General features: G+C 46.4%; 1 protein-coding gene across 1 annotated transcript; it reads right to left on the bottom strand.

Annotated features, from left to right (window-relative positions):
* Window positions 1-2498: 2498 nt before the first annotated feature.
* MSLN (mesothelin) lies at window positions 2499-25809 on the bottom strand. Its single transcript, XM_030958443.1, has 20 exons — window positions 25737-25809; window positions 25602-25629; window positions 18491-18632; window positions 17487-17702; window positions 15979-16149; window positions 14927-15073; window positions 14759-14808; window positions 13772-13892; window positions 13283-13368; window positions 12491-12614; window positions 11878-12068; window positions 10627-10717; window positions 9697-9808; window positions 9049-9254; window positions 8285-8428; window positions 7271-7404; window positions 6124-6251; window positions 5537-5631; window positions 4066-4255; window positions 2499-2593 (listed from the first exon to the last, which is right to left on the bottom strand). Exons 1-20 carry the CDS (start codon window positions 25807-25809, stop codon window positions 2499-2501), a joined length of 2544 nt encoding a protein of 847 aa, XP_030814303.1.

Raw genomic sequence — 25809 nt, 5'->3', positions numbered from 1 at the left:
CCAGTGCAGTGCCCTGCTCCACCCACCAGGCCCCCACCACAGACAGAGCCACCTCCCCTGCTGTCACCCTGCTCAGCACCCTCCTGGCCACCAGCAGCCCCAGTGCCACCCCAGGCCCTGCTGTCACCTCCAGGGCCACCACCAGCACCAGTGCTGGCACTAACCTGGCTGGTACCACCCACAGCACTGTCACCACTGTCCCCAACCCCTCCTCTTCTCCTAGTGCCACCACTATCCCCAATCCCACCTCTGCTCCCACTGCCACCCACAGCACTGTCACCACTGTCCCTAACCCCTCCTCTGCTCCCACTGCCACCACCCCTGTCCCCAACCCCTCTTCTGCTCCCACTGCCACCCACAGCACTGTCACCCCCATCCCCAATCCCACCTCTTCTCCCACTCCCAAACCCTCCTGTGCTCACACTGCCACCCCTGTCCCTCACTCCTCTGCTCCCACTGCCACCCACAGCACTGTCACCACTGTCCCCAATCCTACATCTCCTCCTACTGCCACCCCCACCTCCAATCCCACCTCTGCTGCCACTGCCACCCCTGTCCCTAACCACTCCTCTGTCCCCCCTGTCCCTAACCCCTCCTCTGTCCCCGCTGCCACCCCAGCCCCACACACGCCCACCCCAATTCCCAGCTCCACCATTCCGCCCCAAACAAGCCTCGGCTCCTCCCCGGCCGTGCCGTGCCAGCCCAGCTCCCCTCCCAGCCCTGTCCCCAGCCCCAAACCCACACCTGGCAGTGTTCCAGAGCCAGCACAGCCAACCTCCAACGGCAACACCAACCTGCAGCCTGAGCCCGGTGAGCTGGGAACGGGGGAAAGGCTCGGGAATGCCGGGGAGGACAGAGCTGGCTGATCCCCCTCCTTCCCGGGGGGATTCAGTGCTGGGGGACAGCTGGGGGCATGGCCCTGGGGCTGCCCTCGGGTTCTCAGGTGCACTTCAAGGTGTCCCATCACCTCCTGAGCCCACAGCCCTCCCTGGGCAGCTGGAGAATGCCATTCCCTGTGCTCTCCCTCGCTGCAGGATCAGGATCAGGATCCAGGCTCTGCTCCTGCCTCGCTCTCCTGCTGGCAGCCGCCGTGGGGAGTGTTCTGCTGGGGGGGCTGCTCTGAGCCCCCCCCAGCACCCCCCACCCTGCACACCCCTCCCTCCATCCCAGTGGAACTGCACCGGGGAAGTCCCTGCTGGACAGCAGGACACAGCAAAGGGAAGAGGATTCATCCCCATTTGGTGCCAGCACAGGATTTGGTTATTTTTGAGGCTGGCCAGTGAAGGAGGACAGATTTTTCCAGCCCAGAGAAGCTCCACAGGTCCTTACTAGAGATTTACTCCCTGTAGTACAACCAGCAGTGCTGCTGACTGCTCTGCCAAGGCAAGAGCAGCTGGCCCAGCTCTTGCAGGGATTCCCTGTCCATCCCATCCCATTGGGATCTGTTAAACAGTGGGAAACCTCAGGGATTGAGTCACTGGTGGCCCCACACCACAGCTGAGAGATCCCCAAAAATCCTATTTAACTTTTTCACAAGCTGCTTTTTGATCAAGGTTTGCTCAAACCACACACAGACTCTCCTGGGATGATTAGCTGGAGATAATTTATCTTGATTACTGCTCAGTGCTATACAATAAAACATCAATCTGGTTTTTCCTAATCCAACGTGTCCTTTGAGGTGTTTAGTGCTTTGTGGGGAAGCTTTTCCAGCAGAAATCCAAAATCTGCAGTGAAGGACAGACCTGCTCCCTCTCTAGAAAGCTCAGACAGTGAAGATTTATAAGATATTAAATATATAAATCCCTTTTTCCCTCCCAGACTCTCCTCCTGGAGGAAAGGGGGATGTCAGGAGCTGGATACAGGTTTCACTGAGGGTTTTTTTTTTTGACAGATATTTCCAATGAGTGGGAAAAGAATAAGGAAAACCTTGGGCAAAGTTCGTTCCCTCCAGATGATGAAGCTGAGAACAGTCTCAGCTCCTAAATGTTGAACAGCCAACCCCAAGGAACAGGAACAGGCAGATCCTGGCATTCTGAGTCTTCATTTGGGGGGATTCCTGCAGTCAGGAGGGTGAGGGCAGCCCCAAGGAAGAGCAGACACTCATGAGTTTGCTTCTGGCATTTTTACTCAGTTCCAGGATTTATTTACAAGCAGCTGGCAAACTTCACTCCCACCCTGAGGTCTTGGCAGTGTCACGAGGTCAGGCTCTGAGAAATGTCATTTTTAACCTGCAGAGCTCACCCTTAAACCCAGCAGTAAGATGGGCTTTAGCAGTGGTTTGGGGCTGAGCTGGCCTTGGGCTGTCCCAGAGGAAAAGATCCTGCACCAAAGAGTCTGGGATCTTCCCGTCAGACACAACTGGGGTTTTCCAAGTGATTTGAAAGCCAAAAGTACCTAAAAGTGAGTCCTGGGCTGACCCCAGCTGCCTGGAGCTCTGGGCACTCCTCAGGCCGGGTCTCAGAGCAGGTCACAGGCTGGTCCCTCGTGGGAGGAGATGGTCAAGAGAGGATGGACACCGTGAGGAAGCTGAGGAGCAGGGCAGGCAGGAGGTGGAACACCATGGCCACGGTGCCCAGAGGGGCTGAGGACATTGCTGGAGGACAAAGAGGGCATCAGAGCAGAGCAATCAGTGACTGAACTGTGGAAAATGGATTTGTAGAGATAAGATTTGTTTGAGATAAGAAATGCTGACTTAGAAACGCCATGGAATGAGACAGATGTTGAGAGAGAGGAGTAAAACTAGAAAGAAGTTTCAAAGGAGGGCCTTGCAAATAAGACTGGATACTTTAAAGAAATAGAACTGTGAAAGATGCATTGTAGTAGGACCCATGAGGGGTAATTTTAGATTGTTAACTTTAAGGCATTTACAGAATAGTGTAGGAAAAGCTACACTATATAGGCCAAGAAATGCTTATAATAGAATTAAGAAATAGTTGGCTTCTGATTGTGATGGTGTGAATTATAACATCTGCATTGTCTCACCCTTCACATGAGACTGAAAATGGAATAAAAGTTTTTAAAACACCTCTCAGTTACCCCATCTCTGGGTTAGAAAACAACTTAATCTGACAACTGAACCACTCCTCCACGGGGAAAGCATCCCTCCGTGCTCCCTCCAGGGATTCTCTTCTACTGTCTAACCATGGCAAACACCAAGCTGAGTTTGCGGCTGGAACTGGAGGATCCTCACGTTTCCTTCAACCCAAACCACTCTGATTCTGCCCAAACCAAACATCCCCGAGGAGGAAGGCCTGGAAGTGCTCCTCACTCAGCTGGGATGTTCAGCAGGGATGCTCCCAGTGGGATGCAGGATTTGCCCTGCAGGGCTTTATGCTCCTCAGCAAAGCTGCCCCCCTTGCAATCCTTGCTGCAACCTCTCCTGGATTATCAACAAATTGTATTCTATTACCATCTGGATGACAGTTGTCTTCTGGTCAGTGGGCAGTTTCTCCTTATCTCTTCCACAAATGGGGAGACACTTGCTGATAGCAGCTATTGAATGTCACTGCATGGCTGATAAGAGCTACAGCATCCCACTGGGAGATGCTCTGCCCAGAGGGGAGAGCAAAGCATTCCTTCCCAGATATAATCTGGAGATTCTGGAACACCAGCACGGCTTCTCCACTGGATTCCCCAGAGGAGCAGCAGCTGCCTCTTCTTCCACTGGATCTTCAGAGGAAGACTGCACCTTTCTCCAGGATCCCTGCTCCAGCAGAACCACACCTGACACTGCAGGAGGGCTGAGCCACAATTCCAGTGGGACTGCTGCCAACACCCTGACCCACAGGGTGCCAGGTTGGGTTCTGACTCTGGCAGTGTTGTTTTAGTTTACTGCATTGTTTTATATTTTTATTTTCTTCCCTATTAAAGAACTGTTATTTCCTGCTCCCATATCTTTGCCTGAGAGCCCCTTAATTTCAAATTTATAGCAATTCAGACTGGGGGGTTTTACATTCTCCATTTCAGGGGAGGCTCCTGCCATCCTTAACACACACCTGCCTTTCCAAACCAAGAAAATCCCAAAAGAACCGTGAAACCCCAACCACCAGGGGCCCCCAAACCCACCTGGGAATTTGGGGGTGACGAGGTTGATGTATCCCTCCTGCACGCCCCCCGTGAGGCCGATGTTGAGCTTGTCCAGCTCCGACTGCTTCTGCAGCGCCAGCCACTCCCGCACCGGGGCCCTGCTCTGCCACTGGGCCAGCTCGGGCAGCTGCACCCCCAGCAGCCCCTGCACCTCCCCGGGCGTCAGGAGCTGGGGAAAAACAAACAGACGCACAGCAGGAGTTAGGATTGTGCTGATGGGCCTCGTGTAAGAGAGAGAAATTAGATCTTTAAAAATGTAATTAATAAAAAATAGAGAAAATCATTTAATATGTAATATTTAGTATACACTAATATTAATAATATGTAAATAAATAAAAATTAATAAATAAATGAACATATTTATTCTATAGAAATATGTATTTATATTAATATCGTTATATATTATTAAATATTAATATAAAAATATAAATTAGGTAATAATTTATTCTTTAATAGTATATTGATGATATAATCTATTAATAATATTATAGTAATATATTAATTATTTATTATATATAAAGAATGAATAATAATAAACAACATATAAATAGATATAATAAATTTAATATATTATATATATTAAATAATTCTATATTATTTAATGTATACGTTAAAATATTATTTAATATTAAATATTTAATAAGCAGAAAATATTTAAAAATTAAAAAAAAATTAAAAATAAACCAAGAAATTCTTTCACTACATAAAAAACAGAATATCTTAATTTATATATTAATTTTATAATTGATGAATAGTAAATAATATATAAATATTATATAAATATGTAATATAAATAATTAAAATAATGAAGAATAAAATATAAATAATAAAATAAATTATAGTAGATAAAAAATGTAATATTAGCTATATATAATCTATTTAATAACTATACATATTATTCAATAGGTAATATTTTATATTTATTATATATTAAATAATTCTAATATATACTATTTAATATATAAATAAAATAAGACTTGATTTTATAAGGTTGTGGTTTTTTAATAAGGTTTTTACCTATATGTGACAGGGTGGGAAGTCTGGGATGGAAGGGACCCCTCTGGAAATGATGGGGCTTCCATGGGAAGAAGAAAAATCTCCTGCACTCAGCTGGGGGTCCCACCCCTGCTGAAATCACCGGGATTTCTGCCCAAATTGGTGCCATTGCCTTGTCTGTGGGCTCATGGCTCATCCCCTGCCACTGTGAGAGCCTGCCCTGAGGAAATTCAGCTGCCTTTGCATCCACCCAGGACTCCAGATCTGTTTTTTAAGGTATATCAGGCCCTTTCCCCACTTTCTGCTGGTCTAACAGAAGAAATTTTGGATTTGATGGAATCTGGATTTGATGGAATTTGGATTTGATGACTTCCACCAATGGACAGCACAACCAAACCCAAGCACTGAACACAACAAAAGGCAGGGAATTAAAGAATTCCAAGGCCCAGCTCACCATCAGAGAGTCTCTCCTCAAGGTCACAAAGGTGCTCATGTTCATGTTCACGTCGTCCTTGCTGAGAACCTTCAGATCTGCAGCAGGAGCCCCCCCTGCACCAAAGCAAGGAGAGCATCAAAGAATGGCACAACCCAAAGAAGCACTGCACAAAACGAGGATTTCTCCAAACCCCATTAGGCTGGGGCTGATAACACACTGAGGTCCAGCTGCAAAACGTGGGGATGCTCCTCTTTTTTTTATTGGGAGTTCTTCTGTTGGGCATTAAAAATCTGTGGCAATGCCAAACAGTGGAAAGAAGGGTGAGGAGAATTTGGTAAAATTCTTGGCTTAACAGTGAAAAAAAATTGTGACACAGAAAAAGGCTTTGAGATAAATCCTGAGTTTGATTTTCCCTGTGATGGTCGGGAAACAGATTTGGGCAACTTAAAGCAGGCACAGAATATTTTGTACTATCTACAAGCTGGGAAAGACAAACTTTTAACAACTTGACTTTGAAAATCCCAAAATCTTTGATAGATTTGGATACCAATTTAGTTTGTGGCTAAGAGTTCTCTTTCCCCACAGCATCCTGGATTTTTACATACCCAAGTAAGGTAAAATCAACTCATAGTAAGCAGGTGAATGGTGCTGGTCAGAGAAAGCTTCTTTGGCTTTCTGGTACAAGATGTTCTTTGTCTCCTGTGAACAGGCTGAAGGATTCAGAGACGCCAGTCTGCAGAAAAATAAAGATTTAGGGTGAAGAAAGCTTTTAATATCTTCAACCTGTTCAATTTTTGCATATTCTGAGTGTTTTTCTGGGAGTCTCTGCACAGAACAGGTGATCCCTAATTCCCAGCTCTATGGAGAGAAGCTGAGAGGAAAAACAATGGCCCAGTTTCCTGCTGAGAATTTGTCCTTCAGGTGATGATGGCTCTGATGGTGCCCAATAAATCTGTCTGCTTGCCAAGTGGCAATTAATTAATTTAATTTAATTTAATTCAGTCTTTAAGAGGAGTTCAATCTGGAAATGCGTAAAAACCACGAGGATGTGGCACCTGATGGTTTAGTGGTGACTACAGTGCTGGGTGATGATCTGAGAGGCTTTTTCCGACCTTAAGGACTCAGTAATTCTATGAAATTCAATTTAATTAACTCTTCTGCAGATGAAAGCAGGCACAGAGTCAGATTTGCAGCTGCTGGGCTGAAATAAAGAGAGTTGGATTGGAAATCTGAGCTCTGCCTGGCAGGTTCTAAGGTGCTCCCTAAATTCCCTTTCCCTGAGAGCATAAAAAATGAAGTGTGATATACATATTTTTTTGAAAAATCCCTTCACGCAGGATTTTTCTCCTGGGAAGCTGAGAAGCCTCAGAGAAAAAGGAAAACAATAATTATCTGATTTGCTTCTCTTATGTTTTGCTGCTTTGGAAATTGCTTGGAGATAGTTTCATTGGTTTCATGTGAATTGTTTTGACTCAATGGTTAATCAAGGTCTCTCTCTGGAGAGAGCCACAAGTTTTCATTATTATCTTTTTAGCCTTCTGTCTGTACCCTTTCTGTATTCTTTAGTATAGTTTAGTATAGCTTAGTTTAGTATTATTTAATATATTATAGCATCATAAAATAATAAATGAGCCTTCTGAGAACACAGAGTCAGATTCGTCATTCCTTCCCACCACGGGGCACCCCACAAACACAATCAGGATGGGAAAGGGCTTTTGGAAGAAGCCCAGGACAGCCCAGCGTGGGACTCACTTGAGGCTGGAGGGGTTGATGGCCTTCAGCTCGGTGGCATTCAGCAGGCACACGTACTTGGTGCCAATGGCATCCAGGGCCGTGGCATTCAGGGCATTGCCCAGCTCCACATAGCGTTTGATTACTGCTGAGGCCTGGAAACACAATTAATTAGATCAATTTAATTCAATCAGGAGGTGTGGTTTCATCCCTGAAAGAAACTCAGTATATTTTATAATTACAAAAGTAAAATGGAACTGTTTGTGTTGCTATGAGTTTTGTGTTAGAGATAGAAATATTTGGTTTTTATCTATAATAGTTATTTTTTATTGTACACAATTTTCATATTATTTTATTATTTTTAATTTTAATTGTGTTTATTTTTATTAATTTTTTAAAAATATATTTTATTGTATACCATTTTTATATGGTATCAGAAGGCATTGTGTTTGAATTTAATTGGTTTGCAATCTAGTGAAACTTAGTTCATGGGTTGGTAAGGGTTATTGCTTATTAAACAATATATCTTATATATTTATATATATGTAATATATTTATATATGTTATATGTTTATTAAATGTTTTATAGAGATGTTTATATATTTATTTAACCGATTAGTAATCTAGAAATCTAGTTCATTATACATTTTTATATATGAAATATAAAAAATATGTTATACATTTATTAAACATTTCATAGATATGTAAAATATAAAAAATATGTTATACATTTATACATTATTAAACATTTTATAGATATGTTTCTATATTTTTAATGGAATTTTATGAGATAGATTTCTTGTTTTATAGGTGTGAACTTTTTTTTTACAAGTGCTAACTGATTTTTATTTGTATGATTTTTTTTATTGGGAATTTAATAGGTTAACTTCAAACAGAAAGGCCTGATTTTACAAGGCCTTTCTTTTATAAAGTTTATGTTCATTGGGCTACCCAAAATTGTGGCACCAAAGAAGCTTCAACCACCTCAGAACCCAAAGCAGCCCCAAAGCCAGGAGAGTAAGGCCAAGCCCCTACCAGGGAATCCGAGGGCTGAGTTTTCAGGAGAGCAGCCAGGGTGTCACCTGTCATATTCCAGGTGGAGATCTCCTCTGGGCTGAGCAGGGGGAGCAGAGGGCCCACCGCAGAGAGCACTTTTTCAGGATAACCATCAGGATACCTCTGTGGAGACAGCGCAGGGATGGGCTCAGAGCGGGGCTCAGGGAGCTGGGGAAAGGTGGGATGATTTTAGAGCTGTTTCCAACTCTCTGATTGGGATTGGAGGGAGGACGGAGCCACGTTCCTCTCAGAGGTGCCCTGTGAAAGGCTCAAAGCCAACAGGCCAGGAAAACCCTGATTAGACATAGAAATGAGAGATAAGAAATAAATATTTTCCCAGTGAAGATGGTCAAACCCTGGGAGAGGAGCTGAGAGACAGTGGAGTCATATCCTTGGAGATCCTAAATTCACCAGGACAAAGCCCTGAGAGATCCCGCCAGTGGAAATTTGAGTCACATCCTTGGAGACCCCAAAGTCCTCAGGACAAAGCCCTGAACAATCCCATCAGTGGAAATTTGAGTCACATCCTTGGAGACCCCAAAGTCCTCAGGACAAAGCCCTGAACAATCCCATCAGTGGAAATTTGAGTCACATCCTTGGAGACCCCAAAGTCCTCAGGACAAAGCCCTGAGTGATTCCATCAGTGGAAATTTGAGTCATACCCTTGGAGATGCTAAATTCTCCAGGACAAGGCCCTGAACAATCCTATCAGTCGAAACTGGACATTTTTGGGCTGGAATTACCTTGTCCAGGTATTCCTTCAGCACAGCCAGCTGGGGGTTGCTGAAGGGGTAGGTGAGGATTTTGGAGAGCTCATTTTCCAGGTAGAGGTCATTTTCCACGGAGATGTTCTGGAGGCAGGCACGCAGGAGCTCCTCAGGCATGTAGTTGGTAGGCATCAGCTCATCATCCAGCATTGTCTTTGTTATCTCCAGGTCAGCTGGGCAACCTGCTGAAGCTATGGCAAACACAGGGTTAAATTAAATCCTTTGGCTCCAAGCTTTGGATCCCAGAATCATTTTAGTTGGAAAAACCTCCAAGGTTGATTCTGTGCCCGATCCCCACTTTGTCACCAGCACCGAGCTCCTTGGACACCTCCAGGGATGGGGACTCCAAACCTCCCTGGGAGCCTCTCCCAAGGCCTGAGGAGCTCCAGGGTGACCCCTGGTCCCAAAAGGAATGGTCAGGGTGACCCCTGGTCCCAGAAGGAATGCTCTGGGTGAGCCCTGGGCCCAGAGGGAAGGATCAGGGGGAGCCCTGGCCCAGTGGCAGGATCGGGGTGAGCCCTGGGCCCAGAGGGAAGGGTCAGGGTGAGCCCTGGGCCCAGAGGGAAGGGTCAGGGTGAGCCCTGGGCCCAGAGGGAATGCTCTGGCCCAGGGCAGCCCCCATACCCTCCGCTCGCTTGTGCCGGCGGGGCAAGAGCCCCCCAACGACGGTGGCCACCTCCTCCCTGGACAGGTGGGAATCCCAGGCAAAGTTCCTCAGCCAGGTGGTCACAGCTTTCTGCAAGGAAAAGGGATCATCAGGGGGATTTGGGAATGCTGGATGTGCCTCCAGCACAGCCCCTGCTCCTCACACACCGGGCTCTGAGCCTGGAGATCCTGAACCAAAACCAACTCCTTAAATGTTTGAGCTGTCCCTTTGCCCCAACCACCAGTGACTGCAGCTCCTCACAAAGCACTGGGAGTTATTCCTGCTCTCCCCAGGGGACAGAAAAGGGCTGGCAGTGACCTGGATTTGCAGGTCCAGCCTCTCAACCCTGATGCCTTCAGGTTGAGCTTTCCTGTTTCCCAGATTCTGGACTGCCCTGGTACAGAACTCTGAACTCCACAGAAAGTGTCAGCAGTTCTCCTCACAGCTCAGGCACACAGAACAATCCTTTTCCAGCCCCAGAACCAAGGACACCGCTGCAGCTCCAGCCCCAAAAAGTGCAAACAACAGGGAATGGAGGAGAGCAGTCTGGGAGGGTGGGACTGCATCACCTGAGCTGGAATTGGACAATGAACCCCAACATGGAAATGGACCAAAACTTATCAAAGGGTGAAAACTTGTGACCCATCTTGGGTGTAGCCATAGCCAGGCCCTTGTACTGCCCAGTGTTCATCCTTTGAGGCCTTTTAATAAATCCCTGCCTTATTCCTTTAGCTCTGCCCAGCCTCTGCTCCAGGCCCCAGCTCCACAAACCCTCCCTTCCCACACCCCCATCCCTCTGGCCCCAGGTGCTTTTAAAGGAAGAACTGCTGGAACCAGGCTGGCTCTGCAGCCCCCAGCCCATTCCCAGCAGTGCCCCCCAGGGTCCCCAGGCCATGGGCAGAGCCCACCTTGGGGATCTGCTGCAGGATGCTGGGACCCAGCACGGGGATCAGCCCGCTCAGCTCGCTCAGGGTGAAGGCTGACCACGCCGAAGGAGGCCTGCAGACAAATATATATTGCAAATAAGTAAAGCCTTATAAAATAAAGGCCTTATAAACATAATTTAAACCTTACTACTCTAACTAAGCTATTAAATTCCCATAGGGAAAAAAATTATAAAAATAAAAATCAATTTACACAACAATCTATTCTTGTAAGAAAACAGTTTGCACCTACAAAAATAAGAACTCTGTCTCATAAAAATCCATAAAGAAAAAATATCTAGAATGACAAAAGTTTAATAAACATACACACTAACCATTACCAACCAATCAACTGAGTTTCAATAATTTACTAACCTGTTAAATTCAAACACAGTGCCTTCTAATATCATATAAAAATGAGCCATATACAATAAAAATTCAGCTATTCTACACAAAACCAAGTGTCTCATCTGTCTCATTTCTATCTCTAATGCAACCTACAATGAAAATGAGCAGGTGTCAGCTCTCAAGGAAGAACAAAACTGAAAAAAACCACCTGTAAATACCCCAGGATTACATCCTTGCAACATGTGACGTTAAGAAAACATAAGCTTTAAGCCCTAAAACACCTCAACCACTTCCTGTTGCACAAAATGTCATTGCAGCCAAGCAGAAATTGTCAGGGACATAAATCAGGGCAGCTGGGTGGGAAAATGGCCTTGAACAAACACATTCTTTTCTTAAGACTCTTTCTGGAACCCAAAGAATTTCTGTTGCTTGCTATGGCCCAATTCAGTGCCAAGATCTTGGGGCAACTGACAAGGAAGGAAAATATTTTGCTTCCCTGTGTGTTAGAATAGGGATTTATCAAACATCTCTCACTGGACAGGCAGAATGTTTCCTGAAATCCGTGCCTGACAAACAGCTTGACCTCACCTGTGATCACCAGGCCAGGCAGAGAAGTTTGATTAATGAAAAATCAGTTTTTCAGACTGGAGGAAAAGCTTTCATAACGAGCAAGAGAGACACAGAAGTGACCACATTTTACAGGAGAATTTCACCCAGGCCTTTCAGCGGAAATAATTTCAACCAAACAACATGAAAGACCCAGTGTAAAGCTCAAAATGAAGATTTTTTTGGAGGGGGTTTTGATCAAGCTGCTTGGCTGGAGTTCACTCAGGCCTTAACAGGACCATGGGTTTGATTAAGGGAAGAGTCCGGGAGGAAAACCCATACCCAAAGATGGTGTTGCCACTGCTGAGGACGTCCCTGATGGCCTCTTCTTGCTCGGGCAGGAAAGATCCACACTGGCTCAAATCCTTCAGCAAAGTGCCCCCAGAACTCCTGATGTAGTCCCCATCCAGCTCACACACCAGCCAGCCCAGCATCTCAGCGTTTGTCTGATTTATTTGTGTGCCAGGAATTCCCTGGGAGAAGGGCAGAGGCATTAACTGGGGTGGAGCATCCTTGGACCCCAATCCCTGCAGGATCCCCATGAGCCCTGCAGGATCCCAATTCCTGCAGGATCTCAGTCAAGCCCTGCAGGACCTGATCCCTGCAGGACCCCCATACTTGCAGGATCCCAGTCAAACCCTGCAGGATCCCAATCAAGCCCTGCAGGATTCCAATTCCTGCAGGATTCCCAGTCCCTGCAGGACCCCAGTCAAGCCCTGAAGAATCCCAATTCCTGCAGGGTCCCAATCAACCCCTGCTGGACTCCATCCCTGCAGGATCCCCAATTCCTGCAGGACCCCCATCCCTGCAGGATCCCCACACTTGCAGGATCCCAGTCAAACCCTGCAGGATCCCCAATCAAGCCCTGCAGGACCCTCAATCCCTCTCCCCATACCAGACACTCCAGAGCCTCCAGGAGCAGCTGCTGCCTCTGAGGGGCCTCTCTGGGCAGAACATCCTCATTTGCCTTCCCAACGTTGATGAAGAACTGGCTGCAGTTCCCTGCATAGTCTGAGGGGCTGGAAAGACAAACCCCATGAATTTTAGGGAATGAGGTCAAGCTCGAGGCACCCCATGTCTGATAAAACACCTCTCACACCTGCACACTGAACTCCAGGAGTTGTTCTTCCCCAGTTTTCTTCTAAGCCATTAAATCCTTTAAAAATTCCCTGAATTTAAAAAATTGTTCTTTAAAAATCAATTTTCGCCTGAAGGAATCTATTGTTCAAACTGTTCTAATTGTTAGATTCAAATTCAAACTAATTCAATGTTAGATTCAAATTCAAGCTAATTCAAACTAATCTATTGTTAAAACTGTTCAAGGTTTGGGTACAGAACCACAGCAGGGAGGTACTGGAACAGGGGAATTCACTTTATTTCCTGTTTTCTTTGGTGTTGTAAGGGAAAAGCACATTCAGAGACCTGGGAATGCTAAACTTGGCCTTGGCCACTGCCTGGGATGGGGCAGCCTCAGCCTCTTTGGGAAACCTCACAAGGAAGGATTTATTCCAATATCTCATACAAATCTACCCTCCTCCAGCTTTCTGCAATCCCATTTTTTATTCCCCAGGAAGAGGCCAAAACAACTCTCAAATAGAAATCAAATTAATCAGCCTGGTTATAAACTAATTTTTATTTTTCCCCTGTTGCTCTAGAGGCAACATGATGGAAACCACAGCACAGTTACCTTAAAAACAGCAGCAGGTCTTGGGGATAAGTGTCCCAGTCCTGGGGAATCCCATGCAGAGTCACCATCCTCAGCAAGCAGCTCAGCTGCAAGGACACCAGGGATTGCATCAAGGAGAGAAAAAAACACAAGGAAAAGATAAAATAATGGAAAGATTTTATGCTGCTCGGGGGAGAAAAAGGGGGAAGAAAAAAAGGGGGAGAAAAATTATGGAAATCAAAGGGTTTGGACTTCTCCTCTCTTCAGGGAAATTCAGAGCTGTGGGAGGGACATCCAGGACATTTGTTCACAGGAAGGGACCCACAGGGACCACCCTGACACCCCAACAACCCCCCCTGTCCCTGGGTCACCCTCTGGGGGGAGAACCTGTCCCTAAAACCCATCCTAATCCCCCTGCTCCAGCCCCTGAGCCCCAGGGGCTGTTCTGGCTGAACAATTTCCTTCAGTACCTGCAGGACAACCCCAAACCCTTGGGAATGTGGGCATTACCTGGTCCTGGCCCAGCCTGACCTCCTTCTTCCTCATGACTCTGGCCAGCTCCTGGAACCTTTCTGCCCCCACAGCGCCGGCAGCTGCACAGGTGAAGCCCTGGAGCACAGACTGGGACAGCCTGGGGGTTCCCAGCAGGAAAATCAGGAGGGAAAAGCCACCAGGAAGGAGCATTCAGAGCAGGACTCTGCTCACCCCCCACTGGTTTTCCCAGGTATAAATCTCTGTTTTCACAATTTTCATCTCAAATACGCCAAGAAGGCACAGCAGCCCTGTCACAGACATTTCTTTTATGAAAAATCCTCTCTTAGGATTTTCCTGCTGAAGCTGAGAAGTTCAGCAACCAGACATAAACAATAGGTTATCTGCGGCTGTGGAATGTAACAAGTCTGCCTGGATTGGCCCAGTTTAGATGTTTGGAGTTGGTGACCAATCCAGAACTGAGATCTCTCGGACACAGTCTGAGAGAGCTGGTTTGTTATTCTTCTTTACTTTCTATTGTTAGGTAGCTAGCAGCTTCTGGAAACTCCTCTTCTTTTTCTTTTTAGTATAGTTATAATAGATGTTTATATCATAACTTAATAAATCAAGCCTTCTGATCATGGAGCCCATCTCGTCTCTTCCTTCACCCCAAAACCCTTGTGACAACCGTCAACACAGCCCCTCTAAATTAATCCCTGGAATTGCCCTCCTGGAAGGTTTGGAAATGCATTCCCTGCTTAGAAATGCATTCCAGAGGCAATCTGGAACAAGATTCCAGGTGCAGCCTGAGCCAGCAGCATCATTTTAGAAGGAGAATGTGGTCCCTGGGTGTATCTGGCAGCTGAGCCCTGGTAAATCTCCGTGTTCCACGTCTGTGTTTGGGCTCCCATTCCATTTCCCATCTGTGTCCATGGATTCCAGGGGGTGGGTGTGGATGGGACATGGAAAGGTGGGAATTGCCAGGAAAACAAACAGAAAGGGGAAGGAGAGGAGGGAAATCTTTACCTGCTGAGGTCAGGCTCTGCCTTCACCACATCACTGAAGAACATGGCAGCCTGGGGAGCAAAGGCAGAGGTTTTCCAGGGAAAAGGGCTCAGTTTCCAGGGGGATTTGTGGAATTCATGGTCCCACAGAGGGCAGGGCTGCCAGGGAGGGGAAGGAGGAGCCCTTTACCTGCTCTCTGGTCCATGGTTTGTTGTTGAGATCCTGCAGGTTTGGCATCTCTTCCCCAAAAACCAGCAGGGATTTCGGGATGGAGCTGGCCAGGGTGCTGGGAATGAGTCTAACCAGCTCAGCAGGGCGGGCAACACTGGAGGAAACCTTGAAAAAACCCAAGAGAACAAACCATGGCAAAAAACCCAAGAGAACAAACCATGGCAAATCTCACCCAGCTTTAGCCCAAATCATGGCAAGATCAAAATTAGAGAATTGTTTGGGTTGGAAAAGACCTCCAGGATCAAGTCCAACCTTGAATTATTCTATGGTTATAATATAAAATACATTGGTTATGTATATAATATATTGGTTATATATAATATAACAAAAAATACATTGGTTATATATAATGTATATGTATGTAATATATAATATATATTATTTTTATATATATAAAAATACTATCTATAATATATATTTTAATCATAACATATTACATTATCATTATAAAATATTATATATTATATATAATATAATATTTTATATTATATTTTATACAGATGCACAACAATAAATATATATTATATATTATATATATATAAAATATTGTATATTATATATTATATATATTATATGTGATATATTTTTACCTATATTATATATATAATATATATTATATATAATACTATATATATATTATATGTGATATATTTTTACCTATATTATATATATAATATATATATTATATATAATACTATATATATATAAATAATATATTGGTTAATATATTATTACCCACTTATATTCTTTCCCTGGGAACATCCACAGGGAAGCAGCTTTTGGGAGCACCCCATTAAACAAATCCCTCCTGGCCTTGTCCCCAAGAGGCTGGGCAGGCCAAGGACAGTGACACAGAGGCAGCGGCAGGGTTTGAGTGGCCTGTCCTGCTGCCACCCTGCCTGGCTGTCACCAGCCCCCAGGGGATGCTGGCAGGGTGCAGCTGTGCCACACCTGGCCCCAGGTAAGCAGTGCCCCCGCCCCTGCTCCTGGGTGAGACAAAACAAGGTCACCTTTTCCACCAGGATCCTTTTCAGAGCGCAGGGCAGAGTGTCCACGTGCTGGGCAAAGGCTGGCAGCTGGATGGCCTCCAGGACAACCTCTGGGGACAAACTCCAGAGAGCGCTGCTGTTGAGGCCACCCACCAAAGTGCCCAGCTCTGCCAGGCTCTGACCATCCAGGATCTGCAAGGGAATCCCAGAAAAAAATCAGCTTGGAAAAAAAAAAAAAATCAGCTTGGAAAACCCTTTGAGATCCTCGAGTCCCAGCTGTGCCCAACCCCACCAATCCCCAGCCCAGAGCTCTGAGCGCTCATGCCTTCAGTTTGAGCTTTTATATTTTCCAGATTCTGCATTGGTTTCTAACCCCAAACTTCATATAAAGTGTCAGCAAGTTCTCCTCACAGCCCAGTTACATAGAATAATAATTTTTTGTCAAATTAAGCCATTTTCTGACCCAGAGATGGGGTAACTGAGAAGTGTTTTAAAAACTTTTATTCCATTTTCAGTCTCATGTGAAGGGTGAGACAATGCAGATGTTATAATTCACACCATCACAATCAGAAGCCAACTATTTCTTATTTATATTATAAGCATTTCTTTGCCTATCAGATTTAGCCACACTACTCTGGAAATACCTTAAAGTTAATAATCTAAAATTACCCTCATGGATCCTGCTACAATGCATCTTTCACAGTTCTATTTCTCCAAAGTATCCAGTCTTATTTGCAAGGCCCTCCTTTGAAACTTGTTTCTAGTTCCATTCCTCTCTCAACAATGCCCGTTTCTCTAGAAATTCATATTTCTCTACAAATTCATTTCCTGCATTTTTTCCAGCCCCAGAACCAAGGACACCGCTGCAGCTCCAGCCCCAAAAAGTGCAAACAACAGGGAATGGAGGAGAGCAGTCTGGGAGGGTGGGACTGCATCACCTGAGCTGGAATTGGACAATGAACCCCAACATGGAAATGGACCAAAACTTATCCAAGGGTGAAAACTCCTGACCCATTGTCCATCTTGGGTGTAGCCACGGCCGGGCTCTTGTGCTGCCCAAGGTGAATCCACGGAATTCACAGAATCACCAGGTTAGAAGAGACCTTCAAGATTGAGTCCAACCCAGCCCCAACACCTGAACTCAACCCTGGCACCCAGTGCCACATCCAGGCTTTGTTAAACACACCCAGGGGTGGGGACTCCACCACCTCCCTGGGCAGAACATCCCAGAACTTTATCACCTTTCTGTAAAAATGTTGATCACTCTTTCTGTAAAAAACTTCTTCCTAATACCCAACCTAACTTCCCCTTGGTGCAGCTCAAGGCTGTGTCCTGTGATTCTGTCAGAATCCTTTGGAGCCCATTTGATAAATCCCAACTTCATTCCTTTAACTCTGTCCAGCCTCTGTTCCCAAGGCATCAGTGCCACCTCCAGACATCCCTTGGGCACCTCCAGGGATGGGCACTCCCAGTGCCCGAAACCCTTCCAGGAGGAGCCTCCTGGGTGTGAGTGAGGAGCTCTGCAGTACCTGGTAGCCAGACTGGAGCAGTTTGTTCACCACAGCCCTGGCCTGCTCATTCCTCCAGCCCTGGACTCTGCCCAGGGCAGGCAGAGCTGCCTCCAGGTCCTCCTCTGGGATGTTCCTCTGGATTCTGGACACTGAGAGCCCCAGGGCAGCCTGGCCCAGGCCTGCCAGCACGGCTGGGGAGAAATCCTCCAAATTCCTCAGCAGGGAGGAGGCCACCTGTGCCACGAGACAGAGCAGAGTCAGAGCAGCAATGCTGCATCCCACGGCCCTAAAGCCCTGGGGTTCTGCCTCAGGTTTGCCTGTGGATGTGTGGAAGAGGTTTTACAGCGACTTCTGTGAGCCAGAGAGGAGTTTGGTAAGTTTGTTTACCCTGAAAGAATTTCTACTGAGGTCGTTGACAGAGAAACCAAGAAAGAGAGAAGGATAAGGAAGAGAGATCAAGAAAGAGAGAAGGATAAAGAAGAGAGATCAAGAAAGAGAGAAGGATAAAGAAGAGAGATCAAGAAAGCAAGGAGAAGAATAAAGAAGGGAAACCAAGAAAGAAGAAGGATAAATAAGAGAAACCAAGAAAGAAGGATAAAGAAGAGAAATGAAAAAATCAAAAAGCTATAAATAAGAGAAACCAGGAAAGAAAGAAGGATAAAGAAGAGAAACCAAGAAACAAAAAAAGGATAAATAAGAGAAAACTGCAACTGTTCCAATGAGCATTTTCTTTGTCTTTCCTGACCAATGAGTAAAGTGTAAACTTCTGAGCTTTGTAAGAATGTATAACAAGCACGCATGCTGGGATAAAAACAGTTTGAAGCCTTCTGGAAATGGAGTGTGTTGCTTTGGATTGTCTCCCTCTCAATGTGGATGGACCATCCCCACTACTGAGCCCTGTGAGGTGATGAAAGCCCAGCCAGAAACCAAAGGTGACCCAGAGGAGAGTGGTAGGAGGGGACACAGAGCTGGGCCCACCCCTGGCAGGTTTTGTGAGGCTGAGAGGATTCCCAGGTGCTCACCTGCAGCTCCAGGGAGGCTCCGGGCATCTCCTTGCTCCAGGGGCAGCTCCTCCCCAGCCTCTGGGCCACTCCCAGCGCCTCCTCCCTGCTCAGGTTTGCCACTGCCCCGGGGCTCAGGTAACAAAGGAACCTGTCCGGGAGGCTGGGGACAAAAGGAGAGGCTGGGTCACACAGGGGCTCCAGCAGAGCTCTCCTCTGTTCCGGAGGATGTTCTTCTCCAGGCACCTTCCCCCATCACCTCAGCCCTGCTGGTGCCAAAGCTCCAGCTCAGAGACCCTGGAAGCACTGCAGGGAAATCATCTCCCAGGAAAAGAACTGGGGATCTGGCCCCAGAGAGCAAGGGCAGTGGGGTTATTTGAAAACGGAACCTTTAAAAAGAAATAGAATGGAAACTTTAAAGACAAAATTGATAGAGCCCTTAAAGAGAAAAATAAATGGAACCCCTTAAAGAGAAAATGAATGGAACCCCTTAAAGAGAAAATGAATGGAACACTTAAAGAAAAACACAGAGGAACACTTAAAGAAAAAGAATAATGGAACCCTTAAAGAAAAAGAATAATGGAACCCTTAAAGAAAAAGAATAATGGAACCCTTAAAGAAAAAGAATAATGGAACCCTTAAAGAAAAAGAATAATGGAACACTTAAAGAAAAACATAGAGGAACCCCTTAAAGAGAAAAATAATGGAACCTCTTAAAGAGAAAAATAATGGAACCCCTTAAAGAGAAAAATAATGGAACCCCCTAAAGAAGAAATGAATGGAACCCTTAAAGAGAAAATTAATAGAACCCTTAAAGAAAAAATTGGTAGAACCCTTAAAGAAAAAATTGATAGAACCCTTAAAGAAAAAATTGATAGAACCCTTAAAGAGAACATGAATCAATAGTGCCATGCTGAGCCATGCCAGGAAATCAGACCCCCTCAGATCCATACCTGGCCAGTGGAAAGGCAGGAGCAGAGGTCAGGAGCAGGGTATAGTACAGGGCAGTCTCCCTGAGCAAGGTGAGGTTCCCAACCATCTCCATATTCACTGGGTCCCTGGCAAATTTTTGAAGCTGAAGGTGAAAAAAAATAAAAAGGGAAAATGACTCAGATGGATCCTTCAGTCCTGACAGTGACATGGGACAGTCTGAACCAACCTCAGGGCTTTTCACCTGGGTTTAAAGTTGTGCTGAGGTTTATGTTGTTTGTTTTCAAGTAAACACCGGGACCCTGATCAGGTTTGGGGTTGCTCCTCTCACTGGCTCCAGTTTGCTCCCTGCAGAATTCCCTTTGTGGAACCAACTTCTGTGCAAACCCCTCTCATCACACGATGGGGGGAAATAACTGCAGTGGCTGTTCACCTCAGATTAGCCAGAGAAATATTCCTGCTGGCACGAATTCCAGGGCCAGGCTGGACAGGGATTGGAGCACCTTGGTCTTGTATTTTCTGGGACCCCCGTGGCAGGAAGGAAATTATCAATCTGACTCCATGTCCTCAGAAGGGTAATTAATTATTTTATGATACCATATTATATAAAAGAGTACTATACTAAACTGTACTAAAGAATACAGACAGAAGGCTAAAAGATAATAATGAAAATTATTGACTCTCTCCAGAGTCCTGACACAGCTTGGCCCTGATTGGCCAATAAGTCAACACAATTCACATGAAACCAATCAAACAATGACCAGTTGGTAAACAATGTCCAAACACTTTCCAAAGCAGCAAAACACAGGAGAAGCAAACCAGATAATTATTGTTTTCCTTTTTCTCTGAGGCTTCTGAGCTTCCCAGGAGAAGAATCCTGGGCCAGGGGATTTTTCAGAAAATATGAATGTGACACGCTGGGACAGTGGATGAGGCTGGAATGGGATGGGTGACCCTTAAATCCTTCCAACCCCACCATCCTGGGGCTCTGATTCTGCTCAGGGTCCCCACTTACTGTGGCTTCATCCCCAAAAAGCTGCAGGTCCTCCACGGTGGCGTGCTCCAGGAAGGATCCCAGGAAATTCCGGAACCAGGCAGTGGAATTGGGGCTGTGGCAGCTCTGGCTGGGTCCTGCAGGAACACAGACCCCACGGAGCTGCAGCCCCCTGGGAACTGGCATTTCTGAGGCTGCAGCCCAGCAGAGCTCCCAGCTCACACCCAAATCCAGCGCTCGCACCACAAATCCCCATGGGACAGGGCAGAAGGAATCCCAGCCCTGAAAATATTCATGCCCAGCCTCTTTCTCCCTCCCTCCTCATGCACCAGAAGCTTTCTGCAGGGAATTCATGGCAGCTCCTGCCTGGGTCTCCATCCTGAGCACAACCAAACCCTGCACAGGCAGCAAATGCAGTGAATTTATAAAAAAATTACAAAAGTCCTGGGTTAATCAAGCCTTCAGGCAAGGAAATCATTCCCAAATCCATTAATTGCTGACATTCCCAGCCTGTTCCCATTGGAGAGTCACAGAAACCCTGTGAAGCCTCAGCCCTGGGACAGAGCCCAGGGAATTCGGGGAAATCCTTTACCATGCTGGGTGAGGAAATGCTTGATCCCAGAGTAGAGATTCCTCTGCTCCTGCACAGAAAGCTGGGGATAGATTCCATCCAGGGCAGCCACTCTGCAAAGGGAGGGAAAACACCTCAAACATTGCTGAGGCCAGGGCTGGGCTCTCACAAGAACATGGATGTTCTCAATCCCATCCTTTTCTGGTGGATTATGCCCTTTTCTGACCCAGAGATGGGGTAACTAAGAGATGTTTTAAAATCTTTTATTCCATTTTCAGTCTCATGAGAAAGGTGAGACAATACAAGTGTTATAATTCACACCATCACAATCAGAAGCCATTGTATTGGAATTTCTTAATTGTAAAAAAGCCAGTGCATTGTAATCTCCTAATTGTAAAAAAGCCAGTGTATTGTCATTTCCTAACTGTAAAAAAAACCAGTGTATTTTAATTGTAATTTTCCAATTCCAAAAAAAGCCAGTGTATTGTCATTTCCTAACTGTAAAAAAAACCAGTGTATTGTAATTTCCTAATTCCAATAAAGCCAGTGTATTGTAACTTCCTAACTGTAAAAAAACCAGTGCATTGTAATTCCTTAATTCCAATAAAGCCAGTGTATTGTAATTTCCTAATTCCAATAAAGCCAATTTCCCAATTCCAAAAAAGCCAGTGTATTGTAATCTCCCAATTCCAAAAAACCCCAGTGTATTGTAATCTCCCAGTTCCAAAAAACCCCAGTGTATTCTAATTTCCCAATTCCAATAAAGCCAGTGTATACTAATTTCCCAATTCCACCACACTATAAGCATTTCTTGGCCTCTCTATAATATTTCTAAATCAACATTTCTTAGCTTAAAGTTGATATATAAATACACACTATACACATATTTAATTAAGCTTTAAAGATTTTCTACAAATCCATTTCCCACCCTTCTCCAAAGTGATTTTCCCCCCCCTGGAGGAGCCCCCAGGGCGTGGCTCTGGTGGCACAGAGGGGACATCAGAGGGGACATCCGAGGGGACATCCCGCACTCACAGCAGCTGGAATTGCTCACAGGACACATCCTTGGCACGGAGGCAGCCAAACACCTCGGGGTGCAGCAGGAGGGGCTGAAGGCCCCCGTGGAGCCACCGGAGCAGCACTGGGGGGGTCCCAATGCCAGGCACCTGGAGCATCCTCTCCCACAGCCCATTGAGGAACACCAGGCTCCACTCCAGGGAAACGGGCGCCTGGGAAAACTGGGGGCAAGGCAGGAGAAAAAAACCCTGAATTCCAGGGAATTCCAACCAGGCATTGACAGAAATCCAAGAAAATCTGAATGTTAAATTAAATCTGCTGCTTTGAATGGGGCTCTTTGCACTGTAGGACGTGAAACACGACATGGACTCACTGCTCTTTTCAAGGTAAAAAGAGAATTTTAATTTCTGACTCCAGCGTTTATAGATTGCCAAAAGTGACAGTGGGTTGGAGGGTGACAGTGCCACCTCTCCAATGACACTGGACAAACAGGTCCTCAAATTTCTCCTCCTCCAGAAAAGAATGCAAAACAATCAGTTATTTACATAAAGTGTGTGAGAAAGTTCCTTACAAGAATGTAAACATCAGAAGGCTTAGAAAATCAAAATCTTAAAAAGAATCTTTAAAAAAAAATCTTTTAAAAAAATCTTGAAAAGAAAAATCTTAAATCTTAAAAAAAAATCTTTGAAAAAATCTTAAAATGAAAAAATCTTAAAATGAAAAAATCAGGGTGACATCTCTTTCCAAAATCAGGTAAAAAATAATCAGGGCATTTGAAATGAAGTCTTTTCCTGAGCAAAAATTCCCTGGATTTGAGGGAATTCCATTTGAGGGGAGGCTCACCTGCTGGCTGAACTCGGTCAGGGATGCCAAAAGCTTCCCGGCATCGTATTTGGAAAACAAGAGGATGGAATATTCTGGATCCAGAGCTGTGCTGGGTTTAGAGGCCAGGCAGGAATATAAGGAGGAGAGGAAATCATCCTGGACATCCTGGAGCCAAGCTCCCTGGAAAAGAGAAAGGAAATGCAAATCAAGAGAATATTTAGGGGGGAAATCACCCTCAGGGATTCCTCCCTTGAGGGGGGTAAAACACTGGCACAGGTTTTTAAAGCTTTATCCCCAAAAAAACCCACCCCCAAAATTGCCAAAACTTTGCCCAAATTTCTGAAAAACTTCATCTAACTAGAAACTTCCATGGGGACTTCTCTAATTCCCAAACATTTTTTCAGGGAAATGGCTTACAAACAGTAGAAGACAAAAACAAAACCAAGAGAAAAACAAACACCAAAAAATCCCCAAACCCACTGATAAATATTTGCAGGAGTACCATCCTTCTGTCAGAATTATTTACCAACAAACACAAATTGCTGTCAATTTCGTTGCAATTACTGGCAGCTACTTGAGAGATCACGACAAAACCTGGAAGAAACTAAACCTGGAATAGCCCAGGTGGCATTTTCCAGGCTGCAACCAGTTCTAATTGTGACTTTACCCCTTTTAAATGTACTTTTACCCCTTCTAATTGTGATTTTATCCCTTCTATTGTGCTTTTACTTCTCTAATTGTGCTTCTTTTACTTCTCTAATTGTGTTTTACTTCTCTAATTGTGCTTTTACCTCTTCAATTGTGCTTTCACCTCTTCAATTGTGCTTTTACCCTTCTATTGTGCTTTTTCTTCTCTAATTGTGCTTTTTCTTCTCTAATTGTGCTTTTTACCCCTTCTAATTGTGCTTTATCCCAACACCCAGCGTGACTCCCCTGCAGAGATTCACCCCAATGCTGTGACACCAATTTTTGAAGAGTCAATTTGATTTGCAAAGTCCCTTTGCCCCAACTTCCTTCTCACCCCAGTGGTTTGGAGAGGGAAATCCCCAATTCCCCAAGGTGTCCGTGGTGGTTTGGGCACCGCTGAGCCCCGTGGCACAGGGCAGTGTCCCCTGGAGGGTGGCAGTGTCCCCTGGAGGGTGGCACTGCCCCAGCTCAGGGTGAAACCCCAGCACAGCCTTGGCAGCTCCCCAGGGCTGGTGGGAAGGGTCAGAATTCCCAAGGAACACAAAGCCCAGCCCCAGGGATTGGGGGATTGAGGGTCCTCACCTGGGCACAGGCCAGCTGGGCAAAGCTGAGGCTGCACGGGGACCTTCGGCCTCGGGCCACCTCCAGGAGCTGCTCCTGGCTGGCACTGGGGGGACAGGGACAGGGTGGGAGTGGGGAACTGGGAATGGGGAAACTGGGAATGGGGAACTGGGCATGGGGAAACTGGGACAGCGTGGGAGTGGGGAAACTGGGAATGGGGAACTGGGACAGCACTGGGAATGGGAATACTGGGAATGGATTGGGGAAACTGGGAATGGAGTGGGGAAACTGGGAATGGAATGGGGGGACAGGGACAATGTGGGAGTGGGGAACTGGGAATGGGGAACTGGGACAGCACTGGGAATGGGAATACTGGGAATGGGAATACTGGGATTGGAGTGGAGAAACTGGGAATGGGGAAACTGGGACAGCACTGGGGGGACAGGGACAGGGTGGGAATGGGAATGGGGAAAACTGGGAATGGGGAAACTGGGAATGGGGAAACTGGGAATGGGGAAACTGGGGGACAGGGACAGTGTGGGAATGGGGAAACTGGGAATGGGGAACTGGGATGGGAATGGGGAAACTGGGAATGGGGAAACTGGGAATGGGGAAACTGGGACAGCATTGGGAATGGGGAAACTGGAAATGGGGGACTGGGGATGGGAATGGGGAAACTGGGATGGGAATGAGGAACTGGAATGGGGGAACGTGGGAATGGGGAAACTGGGATAGGAATGGGGAAACTGGGACAGCACTGGAAATGAGGAACTGGGATGGGAATGGGAATGGGGGAGCTGGGAGGGATGGGAATGGGAGAAACTGGATGGGAACTGGGGCAGAACTGGATGGGGAACAGCTGGGTGGGGGCAGAACTGGTGGGGAGCTGAGGCAGAAGCAGAGGGGAATGTGGGGTAAAACTGGATGGGAGCTGGGGCAGAGCTGGATGAGGGCACAGCCAGTGGGGAGCTGGCACCAGGCTGGCTGGGGACAGATCCAGATGTGAGGTGTGACCCCTCAGCAGCCCAGAGCACAGCTGGACACAGCACCCAAAGGCACCTGAGCGCCCTGAGCAGGGTTTGGCTCCTGGCCGTCCCCCCAGGGCCCAGCAGGGATCCAGCCCTCCCAAGTGAGCAGGAGCAGAGCTCAGGGCACAGGGGGCACACAGGGACAGGGCAGGACGCGGCTGCTGGCGCAGGGACGGGCAGGGGGGCACTGCTGAGCCTCAGCCACCATTCAGGTTCAGTGAGGTCTGGAGTGGGGCTGTTTGAGCCCCACTGGAGCCAAGATAAGCTCAGCACCAGTGCCAAGGCTCTTGGCTGCTCTCCAGAGCCTGGCCCTGCCTTTCTTTGTCTTCCCAGGCACAAAACCCCAGCAGGGCACTTTCCCTTCATTCACTGTTTGAACAAGTGCAACCGGAGCCCTCCCTGCCCACAGGCAACCCTGGGGAAAATCCCAAAATCTGGGCTCAGAGGGGTCTGGTCACCCCAAGAAAAGCAGAATCCCTCCCAAGGAAATGCCACAGTCCCCAGGCATGGCTCACCTACCTCTGCACCGAGGCACACACGGCTGATTCTGAGCCCCAGAACAAGAAAAGAGAGACAAAGGTAAGGAATTGTGGGAGGATTTGGCACACAGAGCCCTCTCTGAGTTTTGTGATAAATATTTGGAAAGGAACTCACCATTGACAGGGGAGTTGGAGCACTGCACCGGGAGGGGGAGAAAAGAGACAGGGTTAAAATGCAGCTCTGACAT

Source organism: Camarhynchus parvulus, chromosome 14 (genome assembly GCF_901933205.1).
Source record: "Camarhynchus parvulus chromosome 14, STF_HiC, whole genome shotgun sequence".
Lineage (NCBI taxonomy): Eukaryota > Metazoa > Chordata > Aves > Passeriformes > Thraupidae > Camarhynchus > Camarhynchus parvulus.
Note: the sequence above shows the minus strand (reverse complement) of the source record. Positions and strands in the feature narration are given on the sequence as shown.

Bases quoted from the DNA above. Each gene is read 5' to 3' on its own strand.
- MSLN (XM_030958443.1), bottom strand. From the start codon at position 25,809: ATGTCAGAGCTGCATTTTAACCCTGTCTCTTTTCTCCCCCTCCCGGTG. The intron at 12,069-12,490 runs GTATGGGGAGAG...CCCTTCTCCCAG, and splicing joins TGGAGGCTCTGGAGTGTCTG to GGAATTCCTGGCACACAAAT. The intron at 6,252-7,270 runs GTGAGTCCCACG...ATTTTTCTGCAG, and splicing joins ATCAACCCCTCCAGCCTCAA to ACTGGCGTCTCTGAATCCTT.